Genomic DNA, 27509 nt, shown 5'->3' with positions numbered 1-27509 from the left:
ATCTCAGTGCGCCCCAGGGGCAGGGCTGGCATGGCACACTGGGGATCGAACCCCAGCCACTGTGCTTTGCCTAAGCAGGCACTTTAGTCCGCTGAGCTATCTGGCCGGCCCTCAATTTTTTAAATTACATAGATGATTTTGTTATAGCTCTCATTCTAGCATTCTGTTAAGATACATTCATGATACTGTAGGTAATCCACAGCTTCTGACCATGCTGCCTTCATGATGGGTTTATTTACATCCCATTTCTTTAGGTTCCTAAAGACACATTTAGGAAACTTCCAGACTCTACCATGAACATTACACAGAAAACATTTTTCTCTACCAGAAACATTACACAGTATCACAAAACTGAATCTCTACCTGATGCCCTTTTACACGTCCACATGCAAATTGCTTTAGAAGATTCCTAGGGCAGAACTGCTGAGTCTTAGGATGGGTGACCTTTTTTGACCAGACAAGCTCAGTGTTCCACTGCCGAATGGGGGCTCCCATCCACCTTCTCCATGCACGCAGGAAGGCTCATGAGCCACTGACACTTTCCTCCTCTGCTGCTTGCTAGAAGAATAGGTGTAAAATGCTACCGTGTTCTTTTCATTTGTTTTATAATATTACAAAGGATTTTTATGTGCCTGTTATTTTCTAGGATTCTTCTTTACCCTGTTTGTATTTTCATTTTTTCCAAGTGGGATTACTGTGTGACTTTCTGACTTGCACTTCTTTTTGTGTCTTATTATTAATCCTTTCTTCTGTTTCAGACTTTCCAAATTATTCTATCATTAAGTATCCCTCAAATGGAAATTCTTTTTTTCCTTTTTTTAAAAAATGTATTTGGTACAGTGTCTCTCAGCACAGCTCAGAGTCGTAGTGATCCTCCTGTTTTTCAGCCTGTCCAGTGCTCAGATTACAGACTTGCACCACCATGCCAGGTCTCAGTGGCTGGCTCATTGTGCCCCAGGGTGGGGCCAGCGTGGCATGTGGTACCAAGAATTGAACCCTAGTCCCTGCACTTGCCTAAGCAGGTACTTAGTCTGCTGAGCTACCTCACTGGCCCAGAAATTCTTAATGAAATCTTTCTAATAACTTTTCTTAATTTATGCTTGTTACATTTGTTTTTCTGAGAAAGCCTTTACTGCTTCTTGGCTTCTGTTTTTTCTTTTTTTTTTTTTTTTTTTTTTTTTTTTTTTTAAATTATAAAAAAAAAAGATCACAAGCATAAGTCTAAGAATTGCACTTTTTGGCAGAACCAGGGATTGAACTCAGGCCCTTGTGCTTGCCAGGGAAGCACTTATTCCACTGAGCTGTCTCCCCAGCCCCTAGCTTCCATTTTCTACTCTCAGTTATGTAATTATCTTGCACATTTAGGTTTTTGTTAATCTAGAGTTCTTTATATATGTTCCTGGTATACTGTGTGCTAAAGAATGTTACTCCTGATTGTCAGTCTTACTAAGTTCCCATATATCAGTGAGGTTGGCTTTTGAACTCTATTCTGTTGCATTGCTCTTTGTCTTTAGAGACATCTGATTTTGTTTTTCGTGATCATGTGATACTTGTAGAATACATTTGTCATATTGAAGACCTGGCTTCTTCTAAGTCTCAAAGAACCAGTTTAATTTGAGGTATGGCGACAGCCCTCATGCTTACAGAACTGTCTGGGGGTTTCAGCCCACACTCAGTGATTGTATGCACCTCTGAGCAAGGAGCACTTATTTTCTATTTCATTCACTTCACTTCTCTTAAAACTTTGTATATATAGATATATAGATATATAGATATATAGATATATAGATATAGATATGTATCTATCTATATAGTAAATAAAAAGGCTGGACATGGTGGTACACGCCTTTAAGGCTGAGGCAGGAGGATCTCAGTGAGCCAGGACTATGAAGTGAGTTCGAGGCCAGCCTGAACTTCACAGCAAAGCCCTGTCTCAAAAAGAGAAAAAAAAAAAAATGCAGAAAATTTTGTATTGACTTTTATACATTTCTTGTTATTACTTAAGTCTCACATTGCTACATCCTATATTTCAACTAGACTGTGAGCTTCTAATAGGAAGCACTTCCATGTCTTTGCGTCTGTTGTGGTACCTGCAGCCTATACTCATGTTAGAACCGTGATTTAGTGAGCACATACTGCAATCTTGATCAGTACTCTTGACTTGATAGATGAAGGGCCTGCGATAATTTTAAGTATGGGCAGGCAGGGCCCAGCTTGCTGAGGGGTAAAGCAGTCTCTCCGCGCACTGTCAGAGCGTAGTCACATCTGCACCACTAGACGTTTTGTTGTTCTAGCTTTCTCCATTTTGGGGAAGAACTTTTAATGTTCTGATTCTATTTCCTTCTTCATGTTTTTAGTAACTTTATTTAATTTTCCTGTAATAAACTATGAAAAGCGGTATGCTAAGTCAGTCGTATGCAGTACAAAGTAATACACTATAATTCAGATACCATTATCATTTAATTAAGATTCCATTATTGAATTGGCATCTGTGGCTTCTCCTGGTCTCTGGCTAATCCTGAAACATTTTTTTTTGTGGACAAATATTAGCTTGTAATAATGAGAGTATTTGGCCAAGCTAAGGCTTTTCATTAAATCTCTGATTAAGATGGCTCCCCAAGTCTAGACTGATGAAATTTAATATGACTTAAGACACTGTATATCCACTGCGGTAGAAATTGTTTCTAACCCCAAAGGTCTGAGAGTGTCAAGGTCATTGTTCTATTCACAGGCCTGCCCAGTATTTAAGACCCTGTTGTTTGAATTGTTGTACAGGCCCAAGTCTGATGTTACTGTCAACTCAAGAGTGTCACGAATGCCACAATGACCCACTGAAAACAGTGCCCTGATTCCACAGAGTATTACAGTGCTGCCAGCTAGCTTTGGTATACCCTTGTGCTACTTGGGTTGGGAATCTATTTTCACTCCCACTCGTTGGTTCAGCATATTTAATGTGCCTTTTCTGTTTTACCACAGGTTCAGTGTTACTCAGAGCAAGCAAAGTGTAGACATACACAGTATTTTGAATTAAGAGCTTCCCTAGACATGACTAGAACACGGTGAGGCACTAGAGGCTTTGATTTGGGGGTGTGCTTTTTCAACTATTTAAACTTAACCATTATTCTTCCACGCCCTTTCTATTTTTCTGTTTTCCTTCTATTTTTCAGTGCTGAGTATTTAATAGATAGTAAATGTCATGGTCTTCGTATCCTTTTATCACCTTGTCATTTTACACCAATATTCTTCCCTTACCTTGGTAAAGTCAGATCTTCCCTCCTGCTGTACTCTTTTAGCCTTTTCCTGTGACCTTTTTGTTCAGCTTTCTTATGTTTGTTCTTGGTCCTTTTAGTCCTTAACTCCTTACCCACTCATTACACATGCACAAGAAAGTTTGCATTGCTGTCTGTGTGTGATGAGGGCTAAAGGTACATGAATTAATCATGCAGAGCCAAAGCATATATTCTAATTTGCTGCAGCCAAAAAATCCTGAAAATGTCACCCTTTTATGTGGTGTCAAGAAAGCCCTTGTGAACCGGACCACATGATTTATCCCAATTAGAAGTCAGCTGCAACTGTAGGAAATGCCAGGGAGGTTTGAGTGAAAGACACACAGTCTCTGTGTGGGAGAGAGAACACACACACTCCCACTGAGGGTCTGAGGGCAGGCCCTGGCAGAGGAAGGAACGCGCGCCAATGCCCTCTGCTTTCTCAGCCCCAGTTCTAGCACATCACTTTGCTATTGGGTTCCTGAGAACTACTGACCTTCCTTCTCTCTGCCAGCTCTCTGGGGCCCATGGCAGCAGCTGTCTTCACACAGTGGTATAGTAGAAACCCAGCTCAGTAAGTAGACTGAGAGTGAGCAGGTACCTGGACTCAGGCCTGGAAGCTGAGAGTGCACAGGCTGAGGCAGATGAAGGTTCTTCACTGGCCTGGGCACAGGTGAGGGGCTCAAAGAAGCCGCAGATTAAGGAGGGGTTTCCTCAGGTGGGTCCACAGATGTGGTGGAAGAGCCCTAGGGCTGGCCATGTGAACTCATAAGAAAAGGACGATCTGTGACCCTGGAGAAACACTGTGATTCACAGGAGAGACCTTTCTGAGAAAAAGACTGGATTAAAAATTAGTTCCCTGTGCATAAGGCAGCAGTTACTGCTCCCAGGGAAGTATCTGCACTGAGGGAAATGCCTGCTCTCGGAGACTTTTTCAAGCTAGTGGGGCTAGTTCCCATGTGTCTTACGGGTAAGGCTGGAAAAAAAATGCATGGTAGGAAATGAAAAGGCTTTCTGTGAGGAGGTTTGTGGTTTTATTAGAAGATATTCAAGAAACAACTACTCCGGTAGTAGTACCTCAATTAATAAAGAGCCTGTATTCCAGTATATTTAATAATGTTTCTTTTATTACCAGAGAAAACTGATATAGAAAACATGGGACTATGTTCCAGAATTTCAAGAAAGAATTTCAACTTGGAAGTAGCATTATGTAAATGTGCCATAACTAGAAAGTAATTGTCTGGTGGATTGTTAGAGGGGAATGCATCAAACTCCTTTAGCTCGTTAAACCTGCCCACACTGAATAGGTAGGTCTTTAGCTTCCTGTTCCCTTGTGATAGTCTGTAGATACCCTGATATCCTCAGTTAGTTCCTTTGACCTGCTGCTAACATTGCACACAGTGTGATCTCGATGTCTCTGTGTATCATTTGAAACTGTCCTACTGGTTTGCCTAACAGCGCATGAGAACACTAGCCTTTTAATTGTAGTACAAGAGGCCAGGGAGATGGCTCAGTGGAATAAGCGCTTCCGTGGCAAGCGCAAGGGCCTGAGTTCAATCCCTGGTTCCACAAAAAAAAAAAAAAAAATCAGCAGTAACAGCTAGGGATTAGCAGAGCTGCTCCGTGTGTTGAGCTTGGCAAAGAATGTCATGCATGTGTGCAGAGAGCAAAAGTCCAGATTCCTGGCCACCGTCTTATAGTCAGGAGCACTGTTAATCACAGTTCGTCTCCAACTAGTCTATCTTAATCCACCTTCTGCTGCTGCAGCTGTGTCCAGAGTCTCCTCCCAAGCAGACCTATCCTGGACAGAGCATCATTCAGTTTGTCCTTTGCCACTTACTCAGTTTATTTAATAAACATAATTACTGAGCTCATTGAAATGAATAAAATAGACAAAAATTTCTTCTTCTGTGGATAGTAGACTGGAAAAGACCAGCTAGAAAATGGGTATGGATAGAGAAGAGTGTGCCCCCGTGTTGGGGTGCTCCAGTATTTAGAGATAAAGAACCACAGAGTACGTAAATGAGACTTCAGAATAGTCTTCAGAGAGTTGTGTGGCCAGCAAAGCAAGTTAAAAAAGCCTGAAGGGAGAGAGTCACTGGCCATGGTAACATGGGGGTCGCTGAGGAGGAGTTTTGGTGGAGTAGTGAGGGTTCAGGCTTAAGTGACGTGGATTCACGAGAGGAATGGGAGAAGGAAGGCAGGCGTGTAGACAGCTCAAAACATGTCACTGTGTAAGTGAGCACAGAAAAGAGTGGCATCTGGGAGTGCATGTGGGACAAGAGGGAATGATGGGAGAAAGACAGGAGGATTGATCAAAGAGGAATTGGAGGGCGGAGTCCTGAGTCAGCAGGAAGCGATGAGGTGGCGTGCATGAGTGGAGAGGTTGGCCCTACATGTGCACGTGGGCCAGTTGTCTATAGAAAGGAGAAAAGGCAAAGTATGAGCACTCACCGCCTTAGGGTAGGGGTGGGCAGATAAGTGGTAAGAGCTCACGGAAATTTCCACCACTTCTTTTCTTGGAAAAATAGGATGAAGAATAGTGAGGGTGTGTTGGAGGTTGGAAGAAAGAGCAGAAGCATGAAAATCCCCAAATCTAGGCAGATGGAACAGAAAGGACTAAGAAATGCAGTTGATGAGTGCTTGCTGCTAAGGGCCTGTTTCTGCCTAATTAATGGTCCCACTCTACTGGGAATGCCTGTTAACCCCCACTTTAGGCCCTCCCACCTCCAATAATCATACAAACTATGCCTAATAGGTCCAGGGAGTTTCTGGGGCTGAAATCCCAGAACACCTCAGCTGCCGGGCCAGTGAGGAAAATGTGTGATTCTGACATGATGGAGCAAAACCTCAGATGCTGGGCAGCCAAGCTCGGTTTGGCATCTTTGCTCTGAGTCTAGGGTAAAAAAATTATCTGGGAAAGGTAAATTGTATGGTATAAAAATGCAAGACTAAATCAGATTACTTTCTGGTTGTGCTTTTTTTAAAAAAAAAATTACTATTAGGAATCAAACTCAGGGTCTTGCATTTGCCGAGCAGGCACTTGTGCCACTGAGCTGTCTCCCTGGCCCTGGTTATGTCTTAAGACTGGGTTGTACTTTTAGACTAAATCTGTGTACCTCAGAGTATACTCAACTGATCAGCTTGTGTAAAGAGCTAAACTGGGCCTTTCCTTGGCCTGGAAAATGAGAGGCACCAGGCTGGAGGAGAGTAGTGGTGCCCTGGGCTAGGCTTGTACAGCCTTGCCAGGCTGGCCTCTGCAGCCACTGCTCAGCCACATTAGAAGCCACACAGAGGTGGCAAGCTCTCTCTCTCTCTCTCTCACACACACACACACACACACACACACACACACACACCTACCTTACACAGTTAGTTGATGGGGAGTGCTGCTGTGCCACGTGAAGGAGATGTTGTTTTGGATAGTAGTGGAGAGGTAGTATATTTAGCAGAGGAAGTTTGCAGTAGATGATGTTAAACTACTTCCTAAGCATGCTGGAAATTTCTGGATCATATAGATTAAAAGCAACAGTGTATCTTCCTACTCTGACTCCCTAAATAGATTAAGGCCACATTGTAATATTTGCTGTGAGTCCATAGAAGACACTGCAGACTTGGGGGGATTAAGTTGTAAGAATTCCTTATATATTTTAGATACATCATTTACAATACTAAGGAATGTTCTCTAATTTGACCTGCCCTTTCATTGCAGTAGTACTGTATTATAGAGTTACAGTATGTAAGTTTGATGGAATTATAGTTTCTCCATTTTTCTTTGTTTCTGCTCATTATCTTGTCTAAGATACTGTTGTATAGTCCAGGTCATAAAGATTATCAGTTTTCATTTAGAATTTCTATGCTTTTTTTTTTTTTGGACAGTTTCTCTGTGTATTCCAGGCTGCTCTTGCACTTGTTACACAGCTGGCCTCAAATTCTCAGTGATCCTCCTGTTTGACCTCCCTAGTGCTGGGTTTACAGGTGTGCACAAACACTCATGTCCCTTGTATGCTGATACTACTTTTTAAGCATTAGGGGGAAAATATTAGTAAATGTAACTTTACCTGAGTGAACTCTGGTATTGGAAAGGTGGCGATATGAGGCCCAGGAGATAGTTCAGCTGACTAAGCGCCTGCTTAGGCAAACACAGGGACTGGGGTTCGATCCCCAGCACCATTTGCCATGCCAGCCACACCCCTGGGCTCCCTCACTGGGCCAGTGAGTCTGGGCATGGTGGCACATGCCTGTAATCCCAGCACTGGGGAGGCTGAGATGGGAGGATCACTACAAGTCTGAGCTGCATAGTGAAACCCTGTACCAAATACATTGAAAGAAAGAGGGGAGGAGGAAGGTGGTGGTGATATGAGCCTACTTTGACCTGGTGCTCAGTCTCAGCCATAGCTCTCTTAAGCCTATAGGCTGCAGACCACCAGGCCTTTCACCTTCTGACTGCTGTTGCTGTCCCATGGATCAAGGTTTCTGAAAGCGTGAAACTTTGTCAGATATCCTAGTACGGAACAAAAGATACTGTGTACCTATTTATTTCTAATAGTCTTACCCAGGGTATAAAAGATGAAGATTGACTGAGAAACTGGGCTGAATTAGAGGTCATGATATCTACCTTTTTCAGTCTAGCCTGGGATTATAACTGCCATTAAGAAGCTGGGCATATCAAAAGCAGTAAGAAATTATTTTCAGTACTAAATTTAGAAGATGCTAGGTTCTTAGGGCAGAATTGCAGAGCTTGTCTTTACTGTCTTCCCTTTACCATTTTTTCTTTCCAATCCCAGTCATTTTGCCCTCTTGGTGTTCCCATTATCAAATTCTACCTAGCAGAAACTTGTCTCCCGTGCCTCAGGGTGAGAACATACTCTCAGTACCCTAGTCAGATCACCCAGTCTAAGCACAACCTTTAGCAGCTGGTTGCAGTTATAATTGAGTAATGCACTCTGTTGTGTGAATTAGAACATCAAATTGTTTTCAACTTAAATTTTAAAATAATTTGAGTAGGCAACAGTCATTGATCACTTACTAAAGATGATTCCTTGATCGAGGCCAAATAAGACCCTTTGGGAGTGACACGTATGATTCCTCATTTTCACTAGCTCTCCAGGTAATTCCCAGGCTGCTAGGAGTTTAAGGACCATGACCTCTCTTCCTCAGTTAAGGAGTAAAGCTCTGGAGTTTGTAATACTGTAACTCTTTAAAAAAAAAGAAATGACAGCTCCACATTTTTCCACAGGAGTTTGCAATTCACCTTCAGGTAAATTTAGAAAATAAAAAGTATCTCTTTCCTATGTAGTTCTGTGCAGTAATCAGGTGATCTTGTTCTTTATTCTAAAAATACCATCTTATAACACCAAACTAGTAAAGTTTTAGAAGGAATTTTCTTACTCAAAATCAAGACTACCAAAAAAGTATCACTTGCTATTCAGTATTTAATACATATAGTATTAGTCTTCTAATACAGCCACATACTTGGATACTAAAAACAACAGAAAATGAATTTTCCCATAGCTCTGGGAGGCTAAAGTCAAGGTGCTGGCCAGTCTCTTGCCCCTCACAAGGAAGGCTCCGGTGGAGAGCTGTTCCTTGCCTGTTCCGGACCCTGGTAGCCCCTAGGATTCTTTAGCTGTCCACATTGTTCCCTTTGCCTCCATCTTCATGTAGTCACATTGGCTGTGCAGTCTTTTCTGTCTTTTCAAAAGCATCCATTGGATTTAGAGCATGTGCAAGTTCCAGTATGATCTCATCTTGTCTCTGCCTTTTCGTCTCATCTGGAAAAATCTTATTCCAAAGAGGGTCATATTCTGAAGTTCTAGAGGGCATCCATGTTTTTCTGAGGGAGGAGGGCACTATTCAATACTTGAAAAATACTTGTTCTCATTCCTAATGTATTTAACTTAACCCAGCTTAAATTTCAGGATGAGTAGCTGTTCATGCAGATGTTAATAATTCTTGTGTTTCTAACAATTTAATCAGAAAGCTCAGTCAGTATGGTAGTGGCTGTTTCATGTTGCTATGGGTAATGTTTGCATCTTCCCCCAAAGCTCATGTTTATGCCTCAGTCTCCAGCGTGATGGTATTAGAAGCTAGCTAAGGCTTTTAGAAATAATTTTCCTTTGAGGAGCAGCCCCTCATGAATGAGATTAGTGCTCTTAGAAGAAAAGACGTGGGCAGGGAAGGCAGAGAGGACCATCTGCAAGCCAGGCTTAGCACTGCTGGCACCCTGATACTGGACTTTCCAGCCCCCAAAACTATAAGAAGGAACACTTGTGAAGTCACCAGGTTGCAGTAAATTATTTTAGCAGTCCAAACTGACAAAGATGTATGCCAGCTCAGAGAAACCCATTTCCACTTGGAAACATTTTCCTCCTTAATCCTTGCCTCCTAATGATTATTTGCAAAGAGAAAATCTGCCTAATACTCAGTATACCTGAGCATCTCCTCAAACCTGCTTTAACCCGATTGCTGCTCAGATGAAGCAGGCATGTAGTAAGCATTTGAGCTAGATTGTCAGCCCTGACCTCTGCTTTCTGGAAAAAAAAAAAAAAAAAAAAAAGTTTATTAAAAAATCACTCCCATGCCTCAAGAATATAGTCCATATTCTTACTGCTTTGGGGAGAATTTGCCTTGAGAATATTAACATAGAAATTTCTACTTGGTGAAGTTTGGGAAATTTTAAAATTCCTCACCAGTTGTATCTAACAAATAAAAGACAGGATGTTGTTACCTAAGGTATTCTTCCTTCTATCAGCAATTGACTTCTTGGGATGCAAAAAACAAATGAGCAAGCAAACATGAGGTTTCTTTGTGGAAGAATATACGGTAAGCTACAGCTATTCAAAACCAAGAACTGGAAGTTTACAAATAGAGACAGCCCCTACATGATAGTCTGATCATTTAAAAAGGATTAGAATGCTTGGGTCAGCTTCCAATTGTGTGCAGTGTTACTGTCTGTCTGAAATAAGGAAAGAAGTTGGGAGAAAAGCAAAACAGATAGCCAATTTTGAGCAGAAGTATGAAAATGATACATGCTATTATCAGTATATCTGCTCTTTTCTTTGAAAATTACTCTTCTGAACTACATAAAATCCATTTTTTCTTTTTAACTTCAAAAGATACTTTCTACACTGTGTGAAGAATAGAGCCTATTGTTCGTTTGCCATGTTGGAAGAATGAGAGACTCACTGACTCAGTGTTGAACTACCTATAAACATGATTCATTCTCCTCCCAGGAGAAAAATTCCCAGTGCCATCAGACTATGTCTTCCCCACAGTTCATCTGGCATTCTTTCACAGTGAAGAGCTGGGCATACAGGAGGCCTGCATTTGAGACTTACCTGGCTTTTAGAACAATCCCTTGATTGTTTGCCATGGCGGTGGTGGTATCCCTTCACCACCGCCACTGCTTCTCTTTGTTCTAGTGAGGCCTGTAAGCCCTAAGGATAAGGAGGGAATTATGACCATTTCCACTAATAGGTACAGAGGCAAAGAAGTGTAGTCCTTAGTGGAATATTTAATTTGGTCATTTGGGAAAGAAAGGATGGACTAGGAACAGTCTTCAGAATAGGTATTGTCCTGCTCAGATTTTTCTCTCCATGTGCCTTTCGTGAACAAGGGGCTTTTGGATTAATGCCTCTGCTTTGGAATACCTATAGCCATGCTTGAATTGGTCTTGGTTGATCCAAAAACTTTGTTTTAATAAGATTCACAATTTTCAGTCAGGCTGAGGCCAACTGTACTGAACAGGAATTCTGATTTCCAAGTGATTGAGAACCAGGTAGCTTAATACTGGGGTCATTTGAAGGGAAGGCTAGATCTGGAGGTGTGACAAAGCCTAAGCAGTTTAGCAACTGCCATAGGATCTGAGTGGTCCCCACTACAAAACGAGGGCCAGGGAAAGAAAAAACCCACCTGAGACCAGCGACTTTTTCCTTCTGCTATCTAGTTGTCTTTTTTCTGAAGACAACAAGACTTGGCCCATCTCACTAATGAAATCTCATCCTTAGCCAAATTTACCCTTCTTCCCAAAGGAGAAAAGAATGAAGTTTTGCCACTCTGTCATATGTCCTAACCAATGAGAAGTGGTAGGGTAGTAACATTAGATTTAGATTTGGGCCTATTTTTTTTAACAGTTTTAAGTCATGCCATTATTACCATCTATTGGATTTGTTAGGCTGACAAGATTGTAATCTAGACATTCTGCTGTCGCTAAGGAGGCCAGCACAAAGTAGATGGGAGGGCTGCATTCACCTGGTTTGGTAAACTGATCAGTTAAGTGCTGTCCAGGAATGGATGATAGAAATTTCTATAAGCCTTAATTCCTGTAAAATTACTGCAAAACTCTGTTAATGAGAACTATGTGACATGTTTAAAAGATGAAAATATAGTACAAGTTTAAAAGAAACTTGAAGAGGAGGAAATTCTGTACAAGTGGAAGACTGTAACAAAATAGAGTTTAATATAACCTGCTTTGACCAACTATCTGACAAATGTCTGTTGTTTTCTCTAGCCCTTCAAGGGAAATATTATTCCCAGTTTACAAAGGAAGATGCCAAAGCACAGGGAAATAAAATAACCTGCAGAAGGTCGCTGATGCTGTGTACAAAACCAGGTCAGCTGGACCCTTTAGCTCCTGTTCAGAAAGCAGAATCGTGTGGTAGAGAGGATTTAGAAAGATTTGACTACTAGCTTACTGCGATCATCAGCAAGACTTAATTTTTCTGTGGCTCAGTGTCTGCAGCTGTTAAGAGGAATGAGACCTCAAGGGTGAGTAAGATATTAAACATAACTCTGGACCTTGTTAAACTCTACAAAGGCAAAAACATTGGATTTGTTCAAAGATGTGTCTCCAGTCCTGCCTGGTAGTTACATTGTAGATGCATAACTTGTAGAATGAGTAGCGCCTGGCCCTCAGAGGCGCTCAGTACACAGCTCCCTAGTCCATCCTTGCGTCCTCAGTCATAGAGACTATAATAATGTGCTGTTTTGTCAAAAACCAGGCAGATGATGCATGTGCTAACACTTCTAAGGTTTTAAAAAAAATTTTATTTATCCATGTCCAGGTGTTTTACCAACACCTGACTCAATTTGTTTAGGCCAACTATAAAGTTAAAAAGCACACTTTGTTACTGTCCTTGTTTTCACACTGAATTTTAATTATCTTTTCTCAATAACATGTTAACGGTTTTTTTTTTTCTTTTAAAGAATGACAATAAAAGCGAAGCATAGGAATTATTGAAGGTATAGGCTAAAAAACTCCATGTCATCCATGATGCAGTACACATAGGCATGAAGCTTAAGTGGCAGTTGTGCTTAATAGGTCCTGGAGATGGAAACAGTTTAGAAGTAGTACCCTTACCTTTTCCATAGCATATTGTGTTTTATTTATTGCTGTCCATTTTTACTTCATAATCATGTTGGAATGTATCTGGAATTGAGTAAAAACCTTGCACACAAATATAGCCAAAGTTGGCAAACTTTGCTATACCTACTGAAAACAGTTTACATTTTTATGGAAAAAAATGGGCAAAATTTCATGATATTTAACAGGATTTTGGATTGAATACAGGTATTTATCAAACACGTTATTAGGAGATTCAGACATGTATTGTTTATACACATGCATAATCGATTGTGTGTAATATGCACATCTGCTGTGCAGGTTTATCACGTGTGAATAGTTCATTCTCATGCCCCTGTGAACTCCTCTGTTTATGCTGGTTTCTTTTATTATCTGCAATTTTTTTGAAGGGTATATAGTATTCATTTTAGAATTGAATTAAACCTTTAAGAGTTTCTATGGTAGCATAGTTTCCCAGAAAAGCATAGTATGAAAAAGAATATACAGATGTATTTACTTTACTGTATATTAAGGCACTAAAGAAATCAGTGTGGTCTTGAAGCAGAAATAAATACAGGTCATAGGGGCATAAAAGGAGAAAAGAGAGTCGATGGGTACATAGCTGAGAATTTATTAGCCGATCAAACTGGTATTTCACTACAATGGAGAACGTGGGCATTAACTCCCCGCTAAGTACAATGGGGAGTCATTTAATAAAAGTGTCTATAAAAGTTGTTGTCTTTTTTGGAAGAAAGTAAAGCCAACTTGTAAAGTTAAAAAGAAAATTGTTTATTAACCTTGTAGAGAAATATAAAATACAACGTAGAGGTAAAGGAGCTAACATAGGAATCAACAAGTTGTAACACAAAGAGGTATTTTCTTGAAGAGGTATATTAATGCTTGTATTGGAAAAGATGCAGTACATAAAGGCAGTAGATATTTAAAAGATATTTTCAACCATGTTCAAAAGATTAATAATCTATGACTAAAAGGAGATTTGCAAATTGACTAGAAGGAAATAAATGACCTATCAATGGATAAAAGAACTAAAACTGCATTTACAGAGAAGCAAATCCAACAAAATAAACTTGCTTTTGGCTAGGCAGCAAAATTAAAATATTTGCAGCAAAATGTCTTTACTATGTAAAGCACTAACAAATCTGTACACTAATTGTTAATCTTAAACAGGCAAAGAGTATCAGTCTATAAAGTGATACACTTTGGCAACTTGCTAAAAATTATAATACCAAAGCTAGAGGTGGTGGTGGCACACCTGCGATCCCAGCACTCTGGGAAGCTGAGTCAGGAAGATAAAAAATATGAACCCAGACTGGGCACCAGAGTGTGTAAGGGAGAGACTGTCTCAGAATTAGAAGTAAAAATGGTCTGAGAGGGGCCGGGGAGATAGCTCAGTGGAATAAGTGCTTCCCTGACAAGCGCAAGGGCCTGAGTTCAATCCCCAGTTCTGCAAAAATAACAACAACAACAAAAAAAAAAATTAAAAAAAAAAAAAATCGCCTGGGCATATAGCTCAGTGTGAACATCCCAAATTCAGTCCCTAGAACTGGGAAAAAGAAGTTACTGTACCAGGCATTAGTAAGAATGTAAACTAGAAAGCACTATCATTTATTTCTTTTATGTATTTAAATTCACTCTTCTGAGAGTTTCCAATGTGTAGCAAAAGACTGTTAGGTGCTCATATTCTTTAATCCAGCAGTTTGACTCACTGAATTTAGACTAGGGAAGCATTATGTTTGTTATAAACATGTCCATTTAAATCTTTATGTAGAAACAACTATCTGAAAACAGGCTTTTTAAGTGTTTAAATCTACCTTATCAAATATTTTATATCTGTAAAATATTTTAAGAATCTTTAATAACATGAATGGAAAATGCATGAAAAACAAATTATAAAATAATGTTACTGTACTGTTTGTGAATTTCTTTTTCAAGGCAAATGGGGGATGTGTGTATTCTTCATTTGTCTGCTAGAGCTGCCCTAAAATAAAATTAACATAGACTTCACGGCTTAAACAACGGAAATGTGCTCCCTTACAGTTACGCAAGATACTAGGCCAAGTTCACAGTTTTGGCTAGGCTGGGTTCTCCAAAGGCCCTTTCTGGCTTGCCTTGTTTTCATTATGTCTTCTCATGGCTTTTATTGTGTATGTGTATGTTTCCTGTGTATGTGAACATCCGGGTATTCTCTTTCCTTGTCTCATAAGACACTAGTCATATTGACCAGGTCCTCACTTTGTGATCTCATATAACTACAGTTACATTTTTAAAGGCCCTGTCTCCAAGCACAGTCACATTAGGAATGGGTTTTCGACATTTGAATTTTGGCAACACAGGTTACTCTTCAAAGATATCTTTGTGTGAATTCTATATCTTTATCACATATACCTTGAAAACAAAAAGGGCTGAAAGATGGTAATTTACACATCATAGAAACATTGTTTTAAATGTATTTTAGTACAGGGTCTACAGGGTCTTACTACACAGATTGGACTCATAGTGATCCTCCTGTTTTCAGCCTCCCAAGTGCTGGAATCACAGCTGTGCACCACCACATCCAGTTACAGTGCGCCCTAGGGGCGGGACCCCCGGGGATTGGACCCTGGTCCCTGCACCTAAGCAGGCACTTTCGTCCACTGAGCTATTTGGCCAGCCCTCCACAGAAACATTTTTTAATATACATGCACCAAGTTGGCTGTGATATCACTAGGCAGTATAATCAAGGGACTGCCATAATATATGCAGCTTATTATTGATCAAAAAAATCTCATTATATGGTAAATAACTATATAGTACACCAAAATGAAATCAGGTTGCACTACTATGTTTTCTTGTATGGTCTACCAGCATTCATTTATCTATAGTAACTTTTTAAATAAGTTTTTTAAAATAAGTTTTTAAAAGTTAATTCAGTATTCTTACCCAATGGAGTATTATACTCACTATAAAGAGATAAATTCCAGGCTTTTGTGGGTAAATGGATACGACTAGAAACTGTATTGTTAAGTGAAATAAATCAGGCCCACATGTGCAAATATCATATTGTCTTGCTAGTGTGAAAACCTGAAAGAGTAAATGAAATCTGAAAGGTACAAAAGATACTGTGAAAGGGAAAGAATTTGTTCAATGGGAAGTAAAAACTGGGATGAGAAAGGACCAAAAAAAGAAGGCGAAAACATTTATGTATGTATGCAGGATAATTTGGATAATTGTTCTGCTGATCTCTGCTGGTCTTTGGAAAGGAGCAGTTAATGATTAATTTTTTTCCCTTTTTATTGTTTTCTTTTTAAATTTTTATAGCTTTGTTGCTGTTTTATTTTAACCAATTTTGCACACTTATATCTGACAATCTAAACAACTAATTTGAAGATAACATGAAATACAGCAAACATTGTTGAATTCCTATTACTTTGTTTAGTGAAATTTTGTATTGCTTCTGTTGCATTTTTCCTTTTACTATTTTGTAGTCCATAAAAAATAAAAATAAATAAAAATTAGAAAAGGTAATTCAGAGAAATTAGCATGAAAAATGCAAAAGCACTAATATATAATTACACAAAATTCTAAATGTAAATCAGGAAAGAGCCCCCCCCCTTTTTTTTTTAAATAAGCCTGAATGCCCACATATAGAAATACCTGCAGTTTAATGTAAGCCCACATATTTGCTAGAGAAATGTGTTTTTCAGCACTGGCTGGTTGAGGTGAATGACACTGAGTTTCAGGAGGATTTGACTGGTCTACACATGAACCACAGAAGACTTTGAAATAAAGTGTGACTCATTCACTGGTATTGGAGAAATCTCTCCCCTATGGTTTTTATCATGTATAAATCAAAGATTTGGATACCATTAGGATAACCACTTGAAGGAAATAGAAACCCTCCTCCACAGTAGGAATACCATAGTTTCTATTTTAAGTTATACTTGATGCTTAATTCCTACCAGCTGATACACCACCACGTCCGAATACTTTGCTTATAGCAGAAAGCTCGCATCCAGACAGGCTCAGAAGTAGCAAAACAAAGTGCTTATACAACTCGAAGTTTAGCAGTAGGGTGTGTTTCACAATTAGATTTTATCACCCCACTATCAGCAAGGGCTGGATACCTCCACTTTGCCATACACAGTGATCTCATGACTTTTTCTTGGAAGCACAACAACTTTCTCCAAAAGCCCCAGAAATACACAGACACACACACACACACACACACTCACTCACTCATATCTCATTATACTGAATTGAGTTATGAACCTATTCTGAAACTGAACCTGCACAAAAGTTAACGTGATTGCCTGGGTTGATTAGCTCAGGCTTCTGTGCTATGGAAGAGGAGTGAACCAGACATTAGAGAAGAAAACACAAGAGTGTAAAGGATTTGATACCTGTCGTGAGGGAACTATTCAGGATGCTAAGGGGCCCATGCACTTATTGTTTATTTATTAAAGAGTACAACATGGTAAAAATAAATTAGAGACAATATGAAATTTCATTAAACAAATAGGAATTGGACAATGGTTGTTGTATTGCGTAATGTTATCTTCAGATTAGTTGTTTAGGTTAACAGGTATAAACCTGCAAAATTGGGGAAAAAATTTATAAGGAATTAAGAAGAAAAGCATTTTTTAAAAATTTGTTAAACATTAACTGCTCCTTTCAATAGACCAGCAGAAATCAGCAGTACAATCATCCAAACTACTATATATATCTTTGAAATATCAAGACATTGCATGATCGGGAGACATCACTTCATAATGCTACAAAACTCAATGTAGTAATGGCATTATTTTTACTTGACATTGTGTGTATCCCAAACACCCCAGGCCTTTGAACAGAAGAATCGTTATTAACAGTGAATCTTAGCTTAGAAATTATCAATGAAATAAAGGTATTGTGGATGAGTACCATGAAAAGTGGGCACTTGAAGTCAGTTTATATTGAAGAGAGTTCCAAGAACTGAGATTAAAATTCAACATTGATTCTGCTCAAACTCTGGCCGTGGCAAGTGCATGCTGTTACTCAGATTGCCCTTGGTGACCTCTGAGACACCAGTGTTATCAAATTGTGGGGAATGTTCGGTACCTTTATTCTATCTTGAAAATTAAATTAATTGCTTTGAAGATAGAGAGAACCAATATTCTTTGGAGAGATTCAGCACTGAAAAGATTTACCCATTTATACAAAAACAGAACATTCAACAGATTTACAACAAAAGTCTCTCTCTATATATATATCTATCTAAAAGAGGTGAATTTAGGTTGGGTAGACAATAATGTTCATAAAGATACCATTTTTATTTTTACATATCCAAATCAAGGGTGATATTTAAGTCCCGTAGGGTTCTTACTTAGAAAAAGATAGAGTACCTTATTTACCTTATTTTAAGGGGGAGAGTGTGTGACAGCCTTTGACCCTGGAGCACACATCATCAGCTTTTACTGTAACTATCATGGGAAAATGTAGCATCCATGCTTAGCTTAAAATGCCTAAGGAATAAGTTTGTAGGGATGAACAGGAATATATGCCAGAAGATAAAATTAGGGCCCACCCAAGTACTGAGGTCAGTCTCCTAAACAACTTTCCTTCAGTCCTAAGAGGGGGGTAGAGTGATTGTTAACAGGAACAGATTTTGTATTTCTCCCAAAGCATGAAGGAATTCAGAGGAAAAAGAAAGGTGAGGGTAGTATGCTAACAGTTCAAATACTAGAAGCAACTGTCCCACCCAGAGCAGTTCTATCCGTGTCAGTACGGCACCGGGAAGATCCCAAGCACGTATGTACTGTGTGCCAGGCTCTGCTCGAAGCTCCTCCCAGGACTGATCTCCCAAATCCCACAGGATAAGGGCAAGGATGGAGAGACAGGGGCAGACAGGCTTGCAGTGGACAGCCAAGGCGTAGAACCGGTCAGAGGCAGGGCAGGGAGTGTCCCACCTTTTGTGCCATGAGTGCTCCATCTACACTGAAGGGAAAAATGCATAATGTTCCAAATAGGAGGCCGAGAAATAGAACAGAGAAGCAAAGAAAATGATCTAGTATTCAGCCTTATTGCCAGGCAGCTTTTAAGTGATTCGTGCACACCCTTTTGTTTTGAAGCTGACAGGTGTCTTATTTATTTGTACTTTAAATCTAAAAATATCTGAATTGATCCATTCTAGACTGTTCTTATGCCAGATTGTTGTGCTGTATTATTGGCCAGGTATGATTATGTCAGTGCCTGTGAATGACTTCTTAGTTACTAACGCCGACTTTTCTCTTCAAGTGATTTTTTTTTAATTTGAAAAACAATGTACAAAATCAGCATCCTTCAGCATTTTAACACAAATGCATCTCAAGTGACAGACTCCTTTAGTTAAAATTTTCCATATATGTGGTTAAATTTATGGATTTAGATCTGGCTAATAGAAAACTAGACTTGTATTGAATTAAAGCAGGCATTAAAATCTAAAGTAAATTGTATTTTTGCATATTCTACATATTTTTAAAATAATTTTTTATGTATTTGGTACAGGGTCTCACTACACAGCTCAGACTCATAGTGCTTCAGTCTCCCCAGCACTGAGATTACAGGCGTGTGCCACCATGCCTATTCTTGGTGGCTGGCTCTACCTGGCTCAGCATACCCAGGGTGGGGCTGGCACTATGGTACCAGGACTTGAACTTGGGTCCTTGTGCTTGTCTAGACAGGCGCTTAGACCACTGAGCTCTCTCTGCAGCCTTATTCTACATGTTTGATTACAGAACGGGGAAAGAAAAGTTTCAGTTGTTTATTGTTCTATTAAAGATCAATGTGTTAAGAAAATTTATGTTTATATTATTCTGTTATTGAACTATACAGTTGTATCTGATGCTTTAGCAGGTATGACCAAATCAGGATTTCACCACTTTAATACTGTTTCATTCCTTTTGTTGTAAATGTACGTGTAAGGATATTGGTATCTCCCATTCCCAGGGAGCTTTTTCAGATTAGGTAGGATTCTTCTAATAATTGTGGACTACACTTGATGTTCTTGGAAACACTCTTTTCTGGATATTACATTTGCAAAACTCATCATAGCTTTCAGACTTCTACTGGCCACATAAACATGAGAAAATACTATATTCAAGATTCCCTCAATCACATAGACTAAGAATTAAGAGTTGAAATGTTCAAGTCTAATCCCCGGTTCCACCAAAAAAAATGAAATGAAATGAAATGAAATGAAATGAAATAATGAAATGAAATGATGAAATGAAATGTTCAAGTCAGTGCTTTGATCTTCAGGGGTAGGTAGTAGGGTGGAACTGTGGACCTAAGTGAGTGTGGCTGTTCTAATAGAGTCCTAGCCTTATAAACTAATATCACAGTCCTATATAAAACTCTTCCAAAGATCAAAGATACGCTCTCTGAAACAAAACCAAACCATTTCTAAGCCACCCATAGACAGACGGCAAGCAGATGGCATCTACACTTGTCATTTAAGTATTCTGAAAGGCAGTGATGGCTTTAAAGTTCTGTTATTGATGGCAGCCATTGTAATTGGAGTAGTTCATCTGTTGCTTTCTTACCAAAAGATACAGAGGCCATGTAAATTAGGAATTTCTTATTGTATATTATTTGAGCCCTGCTGGTAAATGGCCTAGAGGGGCTGGGGGGGGGGGCACTAGGGATTGAACCTTGGGCCTTTGCAGTGAGTTATAGCCCCATCCTTTTTATTTTGAGACAAGGTCTCACTAAATTGCTAGATTGCCCAGTCTGGACTCAAACTTGTGATCCTAGGGGCCGGGGAGATGGCTCAGTAGAATAAGCGCTTCCCTGGCAAGTGCAAGGGCCCAAGTTCAATCCCCAGTTCCGCATGGAGCCACCATGAGCATCTGGCTTTGGAGGGCAGAAGTGTGTAGGTCTGGGGCGGGGGGTCCCCCCAACTGTGGTGTGTGACTAACTTTATACTTGGAGAGTTTAGGCTGTTTCACCATAGGGTAGTATTGAATCATGCTATTAAAAGCACCTATTTCATTTTAATGCAGGTAAGTTAACAGTTAACTATGACAGGGATGTGTCACGCTTCCTGTGTATGCACTTGAGGATTCTGACAAGTGTAAGCATCATGGAATCCATACTTCTAGAGTGTTTATCACTCCAAAATGATGTCCTCAGACTCCCTCCCAGTGACTTCCTATCTCCACAGGCAACCACTGTTCGTAGTTCTGTCACCATAAATTAGTCTTATCTGTACCAACAAGTTCTATAAGCAACTGAAGTCCTTGTTTAAAAGTCTCTCTGAATGTAAGACAGTATAGAAGACAGTGGCATTCAGAGACTTGGTACCAAGTTCTGTGCCCTTGGACAAAGGTTCTCTGATCCTTGAATATAGGGTCACCTTAAATGACCCCTAACCCACTCCCAGGTCTAAGCCTGCAGCCACACCTAATCGCAGAGGCCCCATCACTTGCTCCACACCCTAAGCCAAAAAGGAGCTCATTCGCTCCTTTCTGCTGCTTCCTACCTCTGTATTAGTCACTTTTTTCTCAGCTGGAACAAAGTACTGAGATATAGAACTGAATGGAGAAGTGGCTTACCTGGCTCACAGTTGGAGAAGTCACGGTTCATGGTCGGTTGGCTCCAGGGCAGGAGCCTCATGATAGAAGTGCGCACTGCATGGCAGTGAAGCAGAGCACAGGAAGAGAGCTCTTCCGAGAGAGATGCTGTGTCCACTCTGAAGGCACACCCTCCTTGATCTGCCCTCCCACCCCCAGGAGCCTGCTGCCCACGTCAGTTCCTCTTTGTAACTTCGTTGGACACATCCCTTCCTTTGCCCCTGGCTGCCTCATTCTGCCTGCTCTGATACATAGCTGTCCAGTCACTGCTGTCCCTACTCTGTTGCCCTACTCTTTCCACACCATGGTGTCACTGCCCTTTGGGGAATCTTGGCTTCTCTAGTTAAAATCCTATAGCTCTTCACCAATCAGGATGCTTCTCTGTCACCTACATTCTGAACTGTGACTCCATGAGAGCCTGTATCATGACTTTCTGGTAGCGTCCCTGTTGCCACTGTGCTCTCGGCCACTGCTCAACCTGCCTTCCTCCTTGCTTCCCTCCCTCATCCCTTTGTAAGTCCCCGTGGGGTTCAGGTCTTACGTATGCTTGTGTTCCTCATTATGTTGGGAACTATCTCTATGGTTCTAGGGTTTAAACCCAGGCCTTTCAACGCTGAGCTATATCTCTAGCCCTTTATTTTTCATTTTGAGACCCTATGAGGCTCTTGCTCAGGCTGGGCTTGAGTTTTCAATCCTCCTGCCTCAACTTCCCAGAGTGCTGGGATTACAGGTGTGCAGCACCCCCCAGGGAACCTCTCAAGAGATCAGGAACCCTGCTTTGTTCATCTTTCCATCTCAAGCATCTGGCATATGAGCACTGCAAATAGTCCCCAAGTTAAATTGCTAAGGAGGATAATGCCTCAAAGGTCAGTCTTACTTGCAGTTCAAGTTGAAGTTTTTAATTTGTTTTTTAAAATCAAAGAAGGGCCGGCAAGATAGCTCAGCAGTCTAAAGCACCTGCCCAGGCAAGCACTCAAGGACAATGGTTCAATGCCTGCTGCACCAGGTGCCATGCCAGCCCTGCTCCCAGGGTGGGCTGAGCCAGCCACATACAGAAAATAAATAAAATCAAAGAAGTTCTCTTGTGTTTCTAATTCTGAAATTTTCTGTCCAGTAGCTAACATGGTAATATCAGTGAAAAGTGAGAAAGTTTGTATTTGGAGAGATGGTATATTACGAAGCATGTCATATCAGTGAAAACCATGGGTAAAGGGCTGGTGCTGTAGTCTTTAATTCCCATCTTAAATCAAACCTACGGTGCTTACTCATTTAGCTCAAGAATGGTTTGTTACGGATTCTGGGAAGGGAGAGCCTTTCTTTCTAAAGGTCTTTGCAGTAATTGGGGGGTAAAACGATTGGTAAATATTGATTCAAGTATCCAGGAACACAGCACTGTATTTTGAGCTTGGTTTGTCTGTCATGGTTCGCTGACATTTCAGAGCTCTGGTTCTGCCTTGCGGCGGGAAGCAGCAGTACCACCCCAGCTGATCACTGTTAGCACAGATATTATCTTTTCCAAACCTAGGCAAGAGCCTTGATGCTATCCACGACATCACTGTGGCTTATCCTCACAACATTCCTCAAACCGAGAAGCACCTCCTCCATGGAAACTTCCCCAAGGAAATCCACTTTCACGTCCACCGCTATCCCATCAACACCCTCCCCACGTCCAAAGATGACCTGCAGCTCTGGTGCCACAAGCGGTGGGAGGAGAAGGAAGAGAGGCTGCGTTCCTTCTATCAAGGGCAGAAGAACTTCTACTTTACTGGGCAGAGTGTGATCCCACCGTGCAAGTCTGAGCTCCGGGTCCTTGTGGTCAAGTTGCTGTCCATCCTCTACTGGACCCTGTTCAGCCCTGCCATGTGCCTGCTCATCTACTTATATAGTCTTGTTCGCTGGTACTTTATAATCACCATTATTATCTTTGTACTACAGGAAAGGATATTTGGTGGACTGGAAATCATTGAACTTGCATGCTATCGTTTTTTACATAAGCAGCCACATTTAAATGCAAAGAGAAATAAGTAAGATTGTAAGATTCACAATATAAAACTTGGGGGATATTTTGGAAATGTTCTATGTCTTTGTAAACTAGGATGCATTTTTGCATGACTATGTCAAATATTTCTTAATATCATTTGTTAAAAGATTTTGCACTTAATTTTGTGGAAAAAATATTGCTACAATTTTTTTTAAACCTCTGAATGTAATTTCAATACTGCATACATAGCAGGAATCAATTGCTGTGAAATGACTCGGGCCTGAGTGTCAGCAAGCGGTCATCGGGCTATTCACCAACGAAGTCCACACAAGCTTTCCCAAAAGGCCCAGTTCCTTTCCCTGACTGACTCCCTAGACCAGAGGCAGGTCAGACTCCTGAGCACTGGCCCAACACGCAAGGGTCTGTGACTGCCCTCTCACACTTCCTCCGTGAGCTCTGTCCACATTCTTTCTATACCGCCAAAGCCATCCCACCCTTTCTCAAGGCCAGACACCAAACTTGCTGGTCCCTGACTGGTCCGGTATTTGATAGGAAGCCCTATTTATCATAGTATCTTGTGCTGACCCGTGTCCTTTCCTCATGGAAATCACACCTGCACATGTCTCAGGGAGCAACCATGGGCTCTCCACTTCATTTGAATTGTAAAAGATAGGAATTAACTGAGTTGAAGTCTTTCACTCATACTCAGTCTCGCATGCTTAGTGCTGGGGTCCTTACAATTTGGTCACGGGTGAGGATGCTTTTTCTCTGAAAAACAGTATACAGGCAGTCACATACCTGTCTGAGGCACACTTAAAGGGACATTCTGTTATTGTAGATGAAGACTGTCTTGTAAAATACATTTATTTAAAGCCTACCAAAAAAGGAAGGTTGTGTTTTCCACAGGCATGTTTTCCTTATGAATGGAGATCCGGCTTCTGCCCTTGAAATAACAAAAGTGTTTGCAGACAGGGCAGTTGCAGAGGTATCATCCTTGTAGCCTTGATAAATCTTAAAACCAGGGGCCGGGGAGATGGCTCAGTGGAATAAGCGCTTCCCTGGTGAGTGCAAGGGCCTGAGTTCAGTCCCCGGTTCCTCCAAAAATAAATCTTAAAACCAAAATAACACAAAAGGAATCCTTTTCATTGATAGCAAGAAGCCTTTCCTCCTCCACCCACAGGCTTCCTCTCTCAAGAGTAATTTTTAAACCTACTTTAGACCAACTCTTTGACTAAATATTTTTGTCATTCGCAGTCACTGGAAAATTCAGCAAACCAACAGCACCAGGCTCCTTCTGGGGCAAAGAAGCATGTTGTCATTATTTCCGCTCTCTTGGAGCTGTACGCCCTCCCCTCTCATGTTTTGTTTTGTTCTGTTTTGCCTGGTCTCATAGTAGGGACAGTGGTCAGAGCTGCTGAAAATATAAGATAATTAAAAATCTTTAGGTGTTGGAAAATGTGTTAGCTCTCTGTACTCTTTGGGCATGATGCCTTCTCTTTAATGTTTCACAGCAACTGTAAACCAACAGTTAACTCTCACGCATTCCCATGAAAGGCAGTCCTGTCGTGAGCTGTGCAGAGCGGACCCTATGGGCAAGCATTTGTTGTGCAGTACCCCGTGGACACCTGGCTTTCGCTGGAAGAATATTAACCGGGGCCGCTGTGGAGCTGCACCAACCCATGTGTGACTGTTTCACCCGAGCTGGGCTCAGTCCTGCCCGGAGCTTGCTAATTAGTTATTACACACATCTGCTTCCAACCCAGCTGTGTAACTTCATGGTTTTTAAAGATACTCTTTTTAAAAACAAGTATTTTCCCCTTCCCTTTATGAAAGAGGCTTCTCATTTAAGTTTCTTTCTGACTTCTTGGGTTATTTTTAAACAGGGGCATTGTTTGTACAACCAGGATTGCATTTGTCCCAAGAGAAAAACTGCTTTGTCCCCTAAGGTGTATGTAACTGAGCCCTCTGCTCTTCCCACTGACTGACCAGGCTTAGTAGCCATTGACCTGGTGGAAGTGGTGTCTAATTCAGATACCTTTCAATACCTTTTTTTTTTTTTCTAACAGCAGCAAATACATTTAAGATAAACTATAGATTTTATTCTCCCTACCTAAAATTCATAGTTAAAGATAAAACTGGGAATGTGGACATTGCACTTGCTTTTAAAATTAGAAGGAGTGCTGGTAGGTAACAGTTCTTACCCCAGATTTCTTATGAAATAGGACAAAGTACTTCTAAAATTTAGAGCACATCGTAAAAGATTAAATGTTTTGGAGAACCTAATTATTTAAGGTTCCCAATAAAATCCTTCCTTCTTGTGCTCTAAGAATGCCAGTTATGGGGCCATCACAACTTCCACTCGAGCCGCTCGGCACTCCCTTCAGTCGCACCACACGGGATTCACTTCTGGGCAGTGAGGAGGCGTTCCCATGTCACCCGGCTTCAAGCGCCCCAGTGTACTCTTACAGTAATGCCTAGTGGAGGGAGCCTGTTGGTGTTGTTTACATTTCTTTATACAAATAATGTGCTTTCAGTGCCTTAGTTACGGGCCCCTTTCTTTTTCTTATTCTAAGGATTCTGTAACGTGCTTCTTAGGTCCAGTCTCTGCCGCTCACAGAGTGGACCGCGGTCTCTGGACACGGGTCCCTGAGCTTGGTGAACACTTCTCTGTTGGAGAAGACAGCTCTGGGCTGAGCCAGGGGCTCCGTGCTTGTTTTCTGTGCTGTAGAAGACAAAGATGATTTTGTCACACGATAAGCTTCAGATTAAATATGGCCCTAAACTTCTCTTAGACCTACCTTAAATTTTTATTTCAGAAGAGAATCTTGGTTTAGGTAATCCATTTTTTTAAAAGATCATTACATGGAGAATACCAGGTTTTAAAAATAACTCACAGAATGGCCTTAGTTTTCAGTGTCTACTGCTATGTATGTGAGTTGTCTATAATACATATCCAGAATAAAGTTGAGTGAACCGAGTTTACCATGTGTTGTCTGTGTTCTTGCGGGAGTAGCAGAAAATACAGGTGGTGGTGCTACCTCATTTCCTCACATTGTTACAGCTTCACCGTAATGGAAGAAAAGCTGGGAGGTTAGGACTCTGTTGTTCACAGCTGTTTAGAAAAAGTGACCAAAGCTAAACACAAAATGTACTCCTGCCATAATTGAAACAGTCCAAGGAACCACAATTGAATTCAGGGCTCAGCAAATGTCATCAGAATGTCCCAATTTTTTTTTTCACAACTCAGGATGATATGGTCATTCCAAAGGCATGGTACAAAGGACTCACATGCCCCCACTTCTCCTCACTGTCCTGGGGCAACTGTGGAGGCAAGTTGTGGAAGCCTGTTATCGCAATGTCCTTAGCAAACACACACAGCAACAGCATGGAGCCTAGTGTTTTCAGATACTAGTTTTTGATTCTCCAGTGAACACTTTGTATGAAAGTTTCCCTCTGGTAGAAATCTGCAACTGGCCATCACCAGGGGCATGCATGGCCAAAACTGTGCAGCCCTGGCCCAAGAGTGCCGGTCCCAAGGCCTGGGCCACGAGACATGAGGACTCTTTCACTCAAGTGAAGACTAAGCATGTGGTCTCTCTAGCTGCCCACCCATCTCCAGTGTAACTCTGATAAAGTTGGCTCAGAACATGAGCCAGAAGAAGCCTTGTCCAGTGACCTAACCTCCACCTACAGTTGTAGACTATTCCCTAATATCTGATGTCTACACTTAACCTTTGCCCCACAATCTCTTGTGGAAACATACTCCGTAAATGTAAGTTGCATGCACAGAGCACTTTGTTGGAGTTCTGTTAGTAGGAATAAGATAGTAAGAACATCCTAAAGGTCTGTTGTAGGGACTGATGGCATCATCCCTGCTGTAATTAATTCTGGACTAATTACTGCACAGGTATGTGAGACACATCAACACCCACCAGGACAGGAATCAGGCCAGAATGCTATAGGAAGTGGGAAGAGAAAGGAGAGTAACACATAATTAAGCTCCCGTTTACCTAAGACGGCAATGCTATTCAGACCTACACACATACTCAGTAAAACTTTGAAAGTTAACTTAAAAATATAAAGCATAAAAGTGAAATATGTCTGTCCCAGCCAGTACTTATAAACAATAGCAATTAATGTCTTACAGTTCCAGGGGCTGGAGTGTATAAAATGTGTGTCTGCTAGGCCAGGTGTGGTGTCACATGCTTGTAATCCCAGCACTGGAGGCTGAGGCAGGAGCGTTGCAAAGTTCAAGACCAGCCTGAGGCTACAAAGTGAGCTCAAGGCTAGCCTAAGTTGCATAGTGAGACCTTCTCTCAAAGAGACCAAAA

The 27509-nt window shown here is 40.9% G+C and overlaps 1 protein-coding gene across 10 annotated transcripts in view; it reads left to right on the top strand.

Annotated features, from left to right (window-relative positions):
- Positions 1 to 26152, top strand: part of Lclat1 (lysocardiolipin acyltransferase 1) — a 183011-nt gene extending 156859 nt beyond the window's left edge. For 9 of the 10 annotated variants that reach the window (XM_023710970.1, XM_023710972.1, XM_023710971.1 and 6 more), the window contains one exon: positions 22723 to 23489. In XM_023710970.1, the coding sequence (XP_023566738.1) occupies positions 22723 to 23225 (503 nt within the window). In that variant the 3' untranslated portion in view covers positions 23226 to 23489. Of the gene's footprint in view, positions 1 to 22722 lie in introns of all 10 variants that reach the window. The other variant, XM_023710964.1, reaches the window with a different exon arrangement.
- Positions 26153 to 27509: the final 1357 nt, after the last annotated feature.

The sequence above is a fragment of the Octodon degus genome, unplaced genomic scaffold, assembly GCF_000260255.1.
Source record: "Octodon degus isolate 3935 unplaced genomic scaffold, OctDeg1.0 scaffold00019, whole genome shotgun sequence".
NCBI classification, from domain to species: Eukaryota; Metazoa; Chordata; class Mammalia; order Rodentia; family Octodontidae; genus Octodon; species Octodon degus.
Note: the sequence above shows the minus strand (reverse complement) of the source record. Positions and strands in the feature narration are given on the sequence as shown.